This window comes from Pleurodeles waltl, chromosome 2_2 (assembly GCF_031143425.1).
Source record: "Pleurodeles waltl isolate 20211129_DDA chromosome 2_2, aPleWal1.hap1.20221129, whole genome shotgun sequence".
Taxonomy (NCBI): Eukaryota; Metazoa; Chordata; class Amphibia; order Caudata; family Salamandridae; genus Pleurodeles; species Pleurodeles waltl.
Window position 1 is genome coordinate 666,419,338 of NC_090439.1, and position 12,170 is coordinate 666,431,507.

The 12,170-nt window shown below is 40.5% G+C and overlaps 1 protein-coding gene across 1 annotated transcript in view; it reads right to left on the reverse strand.

The window, feature by feature from the left end:
- The window catches only part of TOX (thymocyte selection associated high mobility group box), a 308,168-nt gene that overhangs the window by 60,142 nt on the left and 235,856 nt on the right, over window positions 1-12,170 (reverse strand). Inside the window, exons 4-5 of the mRNA XM_069220230.1 lie at window positions 10,837-11,112; window positions 902-1,132 (exon numbers count right to left, since the gene is read on the reverse strand). Coding sequence (XP_069076331.1) covers window positions 902-1,132; window positions 10,837-11,112 — 507 coding nt within the window. The remainder of the gene's footprint in view (window positions 1-901; window positions 1,133-10,836; window positions 11,113-12,170) is intronic.

Here is a 12,170-nt window from a genome sequence, read left to right on the forward strand (position 1 = left end):
ATTCCCCTGGGAAGGATCATGGCATGAACTGTGGGGGTAAAAGTCAGCTTAAATATTTTATCATCCTGAAAAGGTGTACTGCAAATGATACATATTGTCTTCCTTAGAAGGTTAGGAATCAAGGACCAAACCAGAAGACTTGCCTGGAGGGACTTTGTGCGAATGAATGGTGTCCAACTGCTAAGGAAAAGCACAGGCCTAGTGTCACTGAACAGAAATTCAAACAGGTTACAACCACACATTTCTGCGCACCATTTATACTTTTTAACATCTTCCCAAGGTGTCCTACATAAGCATTCATTTTGATACAATAAAGGGAAATGGCTACTTACTTTACATTTATCCCATTTGTCATAACTCACAACAGAAAGGGATTTTGGTGCTAGTAAGTCTGAAACTGAAATCAGGAATCAATTTGATATTCAATTGTTGATTAACCCCTTCTGTACGGCTTGGCTGAATTAAGGATGGTCATTTTTCCAAAGGAGACCAAGAGGCTGAGACACCCATATATTGGCCATTGTATTCTAAAGACTCCCCCTTAGAGGCTTGACTGGCAAAATGATGGAACTGTCATGGACCCCTAAATAATGTTTTTCAGGATTTTGTGCAATTATAAACTGATTACAAAGTGAAGGTAGATACTCCTGGCCTGTGACTTTATGGAAAATGGTTTTATGACTCACTTTGGGATTTCAGGGTTTGTAGATCTCTGTCAGGAATGGGATAAAAGCACCATTACTGTATTTGTGGTTCATACAACTGTATGTTAATCCATACTTCCTTTATTGTGACATATTTTCACTTCAACGTCTGGTAAATTTTAGCTGCTCCTCATAATTTCCTATAGGGCCTTTATATGCACATTCTGCAAATGCTTTTTTTTAAACTTGCTTCTCACCTGTTTTTGTTCCTCTCCTAATCCGTCCCACATTGAAGCCACTATTTTCGACACTTCTCCAAAGGTCGCATTAGGATTCTGGCCTTTTATGGCTGCTTGAGTATCTCGGAAGAATAAAGCATAGGCAGAGACAGGCTTCTGTGGCTCATTTGGGTCCTTCTTTTTCTTCTTTTTTGGAGTTTTTGGTTTCTTTCCCATGTCAATAGCTGGTCGTTTTTCGGCTCCATTGAGCTGTAAAATGATGAAACAGATTAATGAAAGCAGACTCGCAAAATCGGTGTTTTTTATTTAATTGGAAATAGAATGTCTTGTTTTCAAAATCATGCACCAAATGCAGAAAAAGGTGAAAAGTTGGGATGAAAACATCTTCTGGTTATTTAAATCTGTAAATAAGCATGAGATTCTAATTCGTGCCTTTTTTAAGACTAATGATACCCTTGTATGTCTATGAATTCCGTGAGCTAAATTTAAAAACATATATGCATGAGCTTAAGTGCGGTTTATACATTTTCATTCATTTACCGGATTGGGATGTACTTTAGGTATTTGCTGTTTATATTTCTCTTTCAATTCAGAAAATGTAAAAATGTAAAATGGATGAACTTATAGTTATATAAATGCTTTTTGTAATCAGGTTTTAAATCTACAATCTATTTTATTGCTATACGTTAAGCCAGCCATTATTCAAAATGTGTTTTTTCTTTAGTTTATGGACTGTATAATTTGATTATATTCCACATCCGCTTCGCTGTTCACCATGATGCTGGAAACAGGTATATTTCTTTGGGTGTAACGATCTGAGACACCTTTGTGTAATCTGTGACAAACCAGAATGTGTCTGCACACTTTTCTCAATACAACACACTTTGGAGGAGACTGTGAGAACTCATCCATTGTGAATATTGTGTGATCATTGGCATGCCCTGTATCTGCAAAGTGTCATTCCCTTTCTTTAAATTACACGGTGTAAATGTTGAATTTATCCCAAAGGAACCCCAATCTGTACCTGTCCCTGTAATATCACTCGAGGTGTGTCCTTGTGCTCTCAGTTCACATGCCTTTCTCTTGTGTTAAAGGGTCCACTTAAGGTGGATAACTGAAAATACCTACACTGCACATAACCTGAAGATGTTCAGAGGACCCTTGGTCAAAGAAGATGATACATCTATTTGTCACTACCTTTGGGGCACACAACCCCAACTAACAGCTCTGTGATGCCATTTGGCGGGCGTCAGCGGCCGCCCGCCAAACTCATACTGCTGAGAGACTGCCTGTGTGGTCCAAACACTGCCGGCCCTATTTGGAGTTCACCGCAGTGGCGGCGGGCAGAAATGCTGTTTCCGCTCACCGATCCTGTGGTAAACAGGGCCTTAACATTGCAGCCGGCTTGTAATCGAGCCAGGGGCAATGTGGCTGTGCGGCGGGTGCAGCAGGACTTGCTGAGCATTCCACTGCCCATAATTTGGGCAGTGAAATACGCAACGGGCTGTGCATTTGGGCCCCTGCACTGCCCATGCTCTTGGCATGGGCAGGGGGTACCCTGACACCCCCATTCCACCCCCCCGGTGGAACCGCCATGAAAAGGCTGGCAGTTTGGGGACTCGTAATCCAGAGCTGCCCTGGCGGAATACAACCACCAGGACTGCCAGACTGCCGGCAACCTGGTGGTGTTGGTGGTCCGACTGTGGCAGCTCTGTAACGGTCGTAATGTGGAGGTCGGACTGCCACCGTTAGTGACCGCCAGACTCATAATGAGGGCCTATGTGGCATCTAGACTTTCTGTAGAATAAACAAAATGGCAGATGAATGTAGATTGACAAGGGAGACAGAAAAGGCCATGTGTCCGTGTTCATTGGTTTAATGCGGGGACTGGCATTTTAATCCTTAACCAAGTGCAGGTGGTCATGTCAGTAACTAAACATTAGCAAGGGCTGTTGTATAAATAGCACAATATTCCTCTACGTACCAAACACATAAACACTGTCTGATCAATGTAAATGATTGTATTTAGATTCTTGAACAAACATTGCTCGTGTTTCTTTTCTGGAACCTGCCATTCTCATTTGCAATCATTTTATCTTCCTTTTGGACACTCAAATGTATTTTAGTATGCTGTGATTGTTCTACAATATTAAAAATTACACCACACAGTACTAAGAAGAGAGCACAACGCACAGAACGTGTTATTTAGTATGTGCGTGGGAGCTACTAAGAGCTATGTTAGGAAAACATATAAGTTCAGCTAGTAGCATAAACATTATATTGGGTCGCTTCTAAAGTGTTAGGAGATTGTTCAAGGTACAAAGGAATTCCTATCTTGTAGAGGCTCTAGAGAACCACGAAAGGCAAACTGGCTCCCTACTTTCTCTTGAGGTGTCAGTGAGAGAATGTAGTGCTGTATATCCTGTAAACTATTGCTTGTCATTCATAACACAAGTACAGCCTTCTTTCTAGTACAGACGAAGTTCAACGTTTATCTTCAGGGTAACATTCTCCTGAAATCAATGTACCACTCTGGCAAGGCCACCCAACCTTTCAAAGTTAGCAGTTCTCACTACATAATAATTGGGATTGCATTTAGCTATGTAACAATTTAAATGTACCGAAATGACAAAAGCTGCACTAAGGACATAAATAATGTAGCACTTCATATTTATCAATACCCAGATGAATTGCTGTCTTCTGGGACAATTATTATTATTTTTTCATTAGAATGAGGCGCTTTCAAATTCAGCATCTAGACAAGGGCCCCATGGGCCAGTTATAATAAAAGTCAGTGAGAGAAGATACTCTCATCCGCATATATTAGGCTTCCACTTAGGGTAATATCTTGCATGAGTTCCTTTGTTGGTGTGCACGATGATGATTGTTAAAGTTGTCACTCAGGTTATCCTGTGTTCTAAAGATCTCCTTGACTGACCATTTAAATTCTGGTAATGAATAGTCTTAAGTCCTTTTGGCCAATGTGAAAAATACCAGTTTAATCCTCGCTTTTTGAAGATGCCATGTAACGAATAGCAGAGCCGCCACAGACAGACATATCTTGCCTTCTCCAGTCCCACCTCTGATTTTATTTTGGGAATCTCAAGTAGCAGCACCAAAATGGCGTCTACGTTTTCCTTTCCTCAACAAATACTCCGAATTAGCAGGTAGGTCTGTGGACTCTTTCTTGGTTAGCAATTGCTACAGCCGGGCAACAACACCCTTCACTCAACCTTCAAAAGCACTTCCCACAGATAGCAATATATACAGATTAGACACTTGAGAAAGAGAAAAGTAGGAAAGCGAGGGGCAGATAAATGCAATTCAACACCAACAGCCAATCTAAACTTCATTCAACCTAAAACCAAACACAGGCCTTTTGTTTGATCATGTCTGTTACATTTCACAGGGAACTGTATACCTGACCCAATGTGTTTAGTACATTACACGAAATTAAAGCTAACACATACTTTACTCTTTGCAAGCTTGAATACACATTCCAAATCACAAATGACAGAACCTTTCTGCAAGACAAGGACGATTCAACCTGGTCTGGCTATCTTAGGCATGCACCTCAGCTAGGTGGCTGAAAATATTCTACAGAGGAGGAAATCACATACATGATTTCTTTTACGTGGTGCAGGAAGACATACAGACGAAGGCCTGCAGGTGTCACAGTATCCTTAGATGACTTCTACCAGCAGATTGCTGAAGACAGTCTGTTACAACTTTCTTTCCCAATTGCTGGGGTGATGATATATTGCTGAGAGCAAGGCTGTGGCTCTAATTAGGTTTACTTTAAATCTGCATGGCATGCATGGTGCTCAAATTTCAAAATTAAAATACTTTAAATAATGGTCACATTTCTAAATGTAACTTCTTATGACTTGCAGAGCAACATACTATACAGTTTCGTACTCACAAATATCGACTATCTAGACCCGTTCATGCAGTTTAAATCTGCCATATTCATTAAAGTTACAGTGTGCCCATCCACTGCTACAGCTGTGTAATGTGGTGCAAGGGGTATTCTAAACATCCTTATTCACTGAGTGGTAATAAAACATACCAGAAGCTGGTGCTCAACATATTCTGGCTGTGTACCTTTCTATTCACAAAGAGGATTCTACCAGATTGAAAAAGTGTCTGTTCCATTTTGCAGCCCATTGCTCAATTCAAATCATAGGCAACTACACTGAGAATATGCGTGGGCTGATATTTTTGAACCGTGCATGTCAACTTTTGAACTGCGCATGCCAACGTGATACCATCTGCTTGAAAGTAGAAAGCCATGTACAAGGAAAACTGGCATATAGACGTTATAGTTACCCAATTCTAGCATGCCCCAGGTAAATCAGTCCTAAAAAAACCATAAACATGTTACTAGATTGAAGTAACTTGAATAATCTACTCAACCTAACTATAACGTACTTGACCCATAAACGGGTCTCAAATTGTGTGAACCTAAGCAAATATTTAAGTTTACAGAGTCGTATTTATCCTCATTCTCATGTATAAGAGCACCTTTTAATGTATAAGCTCGACATTTCTGCTGTACAAAAAACCTCTTTCGTTTGATTAAATAGACTAAATGCTTGCTCCACCTAAAAGAAGAGTCAAGCCCACATACAGGGAACACATGATCCATGACTTGCATCTTAGTTAACTATTAGCCTTGCCAATAGAGCAGGAGTGTTTCTCAGTTTATGTTTAAACACTCACTTTTAATGAATATATTTATAAAGCATGATGTGGTCGCCCACTGTCATTTATAGACAGTAAATTTCCAAGAAATGCCCATAAACCTTCCAACTAGCTTGAACGTTTACTGATAAAACCATATAGTGTAATAACAATCTGTGAAAGTTGTGTTTTAGAAAACATATTTATCCATTGCACATCACCAAGTAAAGTGTGCTCATTTGTTGTCATCCAATTAAATTGTTATTTTACCACACAGTACAAAAACTGGGCTTTCACAACTACTGAAATATATTTTGAAATGCTTACACAGTTGACTTAGTTATTTAAATGTTGTGTGTCTTTGTATAGCAGATCAGACAGCTCACCTAACAAAATCCTGGAACTCTGCAGTCAGAATGAAAATTAAGAAGACAAACTGACTTTTGACCTCCGACTCTGAACAGAGCCAATGTCACAAGATAAGAACAAGATTTAAGAACATTTTTATTGCTCCTTTATTGCTCCTTCACTTTCTGACTGAACAGAACACCTGTTCTTTCTGAACTCAGCAGAAATAGCTCTACCTGATAAAATATGACTTGCCATAGCAAGTGGGTGAGTAGATTTTTCGAGCCCGAGGCCTGTAAATAATTGTGTTTTTTTATTTTGTACACTACTCTTGGCCACCTTTTGGAGCCTTGCACAGGCTTAGGTTTGTCTAGTGAAATGCCTCAGTTTGGTAGGGCTGGGCAAGTCTGAAGGCCTTGTTGCTGAAAACTATTGTGAAGGTCATAGGGTCTGCTGGACCACTGTGGGAGAGTCATAAAATGGCATCCACGGCTTTGATGTTAAAGCGTACAAGTGGGATAATGTAGACAGAAATCACTCCCAGAAGGCAAGCCTACTGTGTGAATTTAAAGGCCACATAAATGTGAGCCTTGTGACAGCAAATTGGAAGGGTGACGACACAAATAGTTAATCTGCGCTGGCCTGTGGTACAGAACAAGGAGGCCTTTAAATCTCCTTAGAAACACAGGAAAACTTCTTTGAGACGCAGTAGAGAATTTAGAGAGGGTTGGATTACTTGTAACAGATTGGACAAACAGTTATAAAAGGCAGAACAAAGGTGGTGTGTAGATTTGTAGGTCCAGAAAACAAAAGCGGTAATATTTATATCAATGGTGGTGGTCCACCATGTGGTCCTTCATACATTCTTCTTTTTCTGTGACTGAGGATGAGCCAGATTATTGCTTGAACTGGGAAATCATTTTTACAACGTCTCGCACATCCACAGTGATGAGCTGCTGTCAGATCAGGTTTTAAGCGATTTCATTCTCAACTACTGAGGGACTCTGACGCATCCAGTGGAACTAAGGCTCAGTGTCAACATTTATTATATTTTATTTTTTTATTTGTCAGGAAAGCCTAGCCTTTCACTGGTAAGGGTTTTGTAGAGCAGTAGGAGCAAGTCCATCTCTCTGGATGGTAATACCAGCGAGGATGTGGCAGGTGGGTAGCTACCTCAGTGGCATGGGTGGATTTGTGTATGTGTATGAGGGTGGTTTAATCCTGATGTTATATGCTAGTGATAGGTCTTTGATTGGAATACAGATGGCGCTGGCCTTTTGCAGCAATTCATACAGAGATCCTCTATTGTCTTTCATTCTTCCCTTCCAAGCCCCTAATTATTAAAACTGTGATAAAATACCACACCATCGTAGGTGAGTGGTATTCTGTGCAACCGCTGCAAGGGTACATTCATTTAGACATGATCTCTGGCAGACGATTTTTTTCAAAATTACACACGGCAGCTCACTTCCTGAAAAACACCTAACCAGATGGCACACAAGGGCTCTGGAGAAAGGCATCCATTTTCTATTACATCTTTTCACTCAAAGAAGTCTGCCTGGCATGTCGACATCGTTAATCTGAATCTAAAAGTCTAAGGGCCCATCGCGATGCACAGCATTCCAAACTACCTGGGAGCAGCTTCAGTAGCCATGCTCTCATAAATGTATAAAACACAAATGTAACAAAGATCATTTAAGAGCGCAGCTGAGTAGTGCCAGGAGCTTTGTTTAAGATAGGAGATCCGTTTTATGCACTCTATCCTACTGACACTCTGCATGTTCACAACAGATTTTAATCAAGCGCCATCTGCATTATAGGCTGAACAAACAACAAAGAGCTCTACTGATAGCCCTTATCACATCAAGTCAATATTGTAAAACATCTGCAGCCTAAATAGGGCACAGAACGTTGCGGCTGTGTTGCAATAAAACAGACTTTCGCTGTCTTCCTTGTTACACTTATGTTCTTCTCTCTGTGTCCCTGCAGAGACAGTCCTAAAATATTGTTTTGCAGGATAAATGAGAGTTAATGTTTAAAAACACACACACACAAACAGTTGTATATTTAACAGCCTGTTGTTTGCACTTTGCCATTTCCCCTAATAGTGCAATTGCACTTATCTAATGGCTCAGTGTATTAGAAGGAAACAGAACATACTTACATCTTTATTTTGTTAATGGAGTGCATTGCTGTTTTATAGCTGTATTTACTTCTGAAAGGATGCCAATAAACGAGAGCAAGGGAAGCTTCAGTAATTTAGGCATTATAAATAAGTAGATAAATAAGACATTAGTAGGATGGTGGTATCTGAGAGGGCTGATATTTAAATACATTAACATGTAGAATTATTCTGACGTGGGGGCGAGGGAGGCAGTTGTCAATACTGGGACAGAAGCTCACTGAAGAAGGCAGGCAAGCATGGCTCTGAGATGCAAACTGAGTTTGTGTATTCTGTATTGGAAACCAATTGCCGCACCAAGACATACAACTTGGTGGATGTTGTGCTTTTACAAAGGCACAATTTTTTGAGGTTACCTGTAAAGCAAAGTCCTGTCCCTTGCGGATTAGCAGGTGGCTACACGAAGCAACGAGAATACGTTCCCGCTTGTGCTATTGTAGACTTCATGAAAGTAAGTTTGACTAGTTCAGGTGAAACATCTGTAAATTACATCATACTTTGGGAGGGGCAGTTCAGGAAGAAAATCCCTTGGGAAGGTGAAAGGAGGTGCAAATTCTATATGCTGACAATAGCAAAAACAAGAGGATACTGAACCGAGGCTGTTGTGCACAGATATACATTGTAATGGTCAACATAAGTATTGTTTATGTGCATTATTTAACCAGTACTTGGATCTATGGGAAACCTAGCCTGGATGCAGTCAACAGTCTAAGAGATGTTTAGCTATACATTGTGGATAATTATTTGCTTAAAGATTTACAGTTCAATGATACGGTCTCCCATTCGTAAAGCCCTTACTTTGAAAGTCTACAATTTGCGTCCGTAAAATTCTTCCCATCTCTGAAGAAAATGTCCGTATTTTGTGGAATTCTTTGAGGAATGCAGGAATATATCTGTGGCAGCCCAAGGCTTCATTGAGTATTCAAATGAGAAACCCGTAAATGTAGCTTTGTTGTGTTTCTATTACACTCCTAACACGTATGGGAGTGTTCCTTCCCTATTACCATCACGACAGCACACATTTTCAGCCTTTAACAGAAGTACATGTGCATGAATTTCCAACATGGAAAACTACCTGCAAATGGTATGTAAATACCCACAAACCAACGAGCTTGTGGAGGTTCATCTCTAAGTGAAAGTAGATCATTCCAACAACATCCAAAAGAATCCCTTCCAACACATTTGCAAATGCGGTAATTCAACAACTGGTAAAGTTACTGGCTGACAAAAAATAGGTCAATCCTATTAGAATTGTTGTGTGTGGGTTATTGACAGCTAAATTTAGCTCGGGTGTGCAAAATACTTAGTTAAACAGACCCACAGTGAATAAAAAGTATAGGCATGACTATTTACACACAAGATGGGCCTCTTTCTTCGCAAAGAGCCCAACATTGTATGTTTCCTAAAACACCTTCCACGTGTTAACCACTCTTGTCGTCCCAGACGTCTTTCATCTCTGCTCAAGGGTATAATCTAACAACTAAAAATACATGAAGTAACTACACATGACTTCACCAATTTATTGTGGGCTTGCATCCCTGAATCTGGACACACACGGTTTTCACAAAGGAACACCCGCATTTTTCCTATATGGATTTGCGAGCAAAACCTTAGGAATATGTCATATTCCATGGCCCATGGACTGGAATGAAAGCTTTCAAATACATTTTTGCAAAGGCCAAGTTTGTGTGTATGTTTCACCTCGCAGGTGTTTTACTTCTTTGGTTTGAATCCAGTTTCTTTCTTATAAACCTCCATACATCTAGAGATGCTGAGATTCTTTCAGTAGTGTACAGAGCTGGAATGGGATGCCTCAAATGAGCACAGGCCTTGTTTAAGGAGACAATGGCCTCAGTTTGTTATACAAAGCTGCGCCTGGTGAACAGAAGAGCCCTCTGCTTATTATTTTAGGTACTCATAGAAATGTCCCAGGGCCACAATAAAAAGTGTTTGAAAATGAAGCTTTTCTGCGAGATGGCACATACATGATGCAAACATGTTTGTAGGAAATCTATTCATGACAACATGTTTCTATTAAAAGGAAATACTGGAATCATGTGAGACCATGTGGATATCAATGGTGCAAAAGAGTAGTCAAATGAAAAAAGAATCGCTGGTGACATTATTCACATCATGATGACAGAAGACTGTTTAGCGCGTTAGAACATGTGAATTAAGAAACTTTGTAAATATTCAAGATATTAATCTGGAATAATGATTTGAATGAATCAGACGTTCGATCCTTTATGAATTTAAGCAAGTTTTCAGCTACTCTAAGTATCCCAAACAGAACATTTGCGTCACAGGATACAACTTGAGTTAAAAACAAAATTTCTAATGTCGCATTATAAATTACCTACCATAAGAAGGTTGTATTTTCCTTATCAGACCTTTCAGAAAAATGTATGCTTAGAAGAGGCGATTTTAATTTATTGTTTGACTGAGAACCACCGGTATGATGTCACAAATAACTAGCAGCAGTGTAGGTAGGCAAAAAACCTACTTCCTTAAACACTGTTTTGTTCAGGGACTGATCAGAGACTGACGTAGTCAAATGAGTTTAGATGATTATATTTTAGTTCCACACAGCTGGCTTGCAATATTATTGCTGTGCCATAAATCAAGGTAAGTGAACATCATTATAAGTATGTATAACCAAGTAAACGACAGTAACATAACAAATTGCTTTTGTAAGACCCAAAACAGAGGTCTTTTGCTTATGCAAATAAGATATCACTACCTTTGCAGCGTCGTCCCCTTCATCTTCATGGACTGAGCTGGATGGAGAAGGTGTTGCTGACTGGCTGCCCGGGGGAGATGGAGAGTTATGGGGAACACTGCTCCCAGCCATGTTTAGCCCGAGCTGAGCACTGAGCTGTGACTGGTTGATGGTAGTCAGCTGACTATGTTGCAGCATGGCCGCTGCCCTGATATCTGCATGCTGGAGTCTTGGTCGCATCGCCAGCATGTGTGGATGAGTATACTGTGCTCCTTCCGCATTTCGAAGTTCTTGCATCTACAAAAAAAAAAAGATTACTTAACAGTAGTCTACTTACATTACAAACAATGAACTATTTGATTTCCATTTTCTGTACTGTTACCGCAGAGATCAGTCTGTCTCCTGGCTTCCTGTCTCACGTTCCCCCGACAGAAAGAAGTACAAACAGAACAGTAAGGTCCCAATTACAACTAGTGTGGATATAAGTACAGAGATACAGAATGGCTGGGAATTCTCCGGACAGTGTTCCTGCATATAGACTCAACAATTGCAAATGAATGACCATGGATTTGGGAATAACTGTGCCGATCAGGTATTCCGAGGAGAAACTTTGCAAAAAAATTCGGAGTTACTTTGGGATAAAAGCTCTCATTTACCATCTGCTCCAGGCAGGGAGTGAGTGCAAGATGTCTGAATAGGGTGCATCGAGTGTGGGAGAGATGGGGGGATGCGGCTTGGCAACAGGAGGCCTGAAGGGGGTCGGGCACAGGGGCTGGGCTGCACTTGCTTCCCAATCCCAAAATTATTTTGATAGCTGAAATTTTCTGGCTGGTAAAATCGAATCTGGTGCTCATGTAACTTGGAAATCCAGGTTCTGGGAGACCAGACCAGTTACGAATGGGTGCAGCTGGATCTATTCCAAGGTATCCCCTCCGCTTAACTTTTAATTGGGGCTTAAATGAGACTCATCAATGTCACATCAGAAGGCAATATTTTCAGGTGATTCATAATATTAACGGTGATAATTGTATGCTCTACAAATTGGACTTAAAATTCCATGAGACATTTCTAACTGTAATGGAAGTCAGAAAGGGCCTAGAGACCTAGGTGTAAGTAAAACCCCAGCCATACAGTGTATCCTTTGCATCCCACCTTCAGCCCACCTGAGGTAAATTACAGAATATAAATGTGAAAACTCTGATGCGCTGTGTGACCATCCAGTGTTGTCCCTGCTCCATGCCCCATCACACACTGGCCTATATGGTCCTGCCGCAGTTGCATCTATCACACACTAATGCCCTATGCACGGCATCTCCTGCTCAAGAGGCTCCTCTTAAAGTAAATGCCCCCTACAA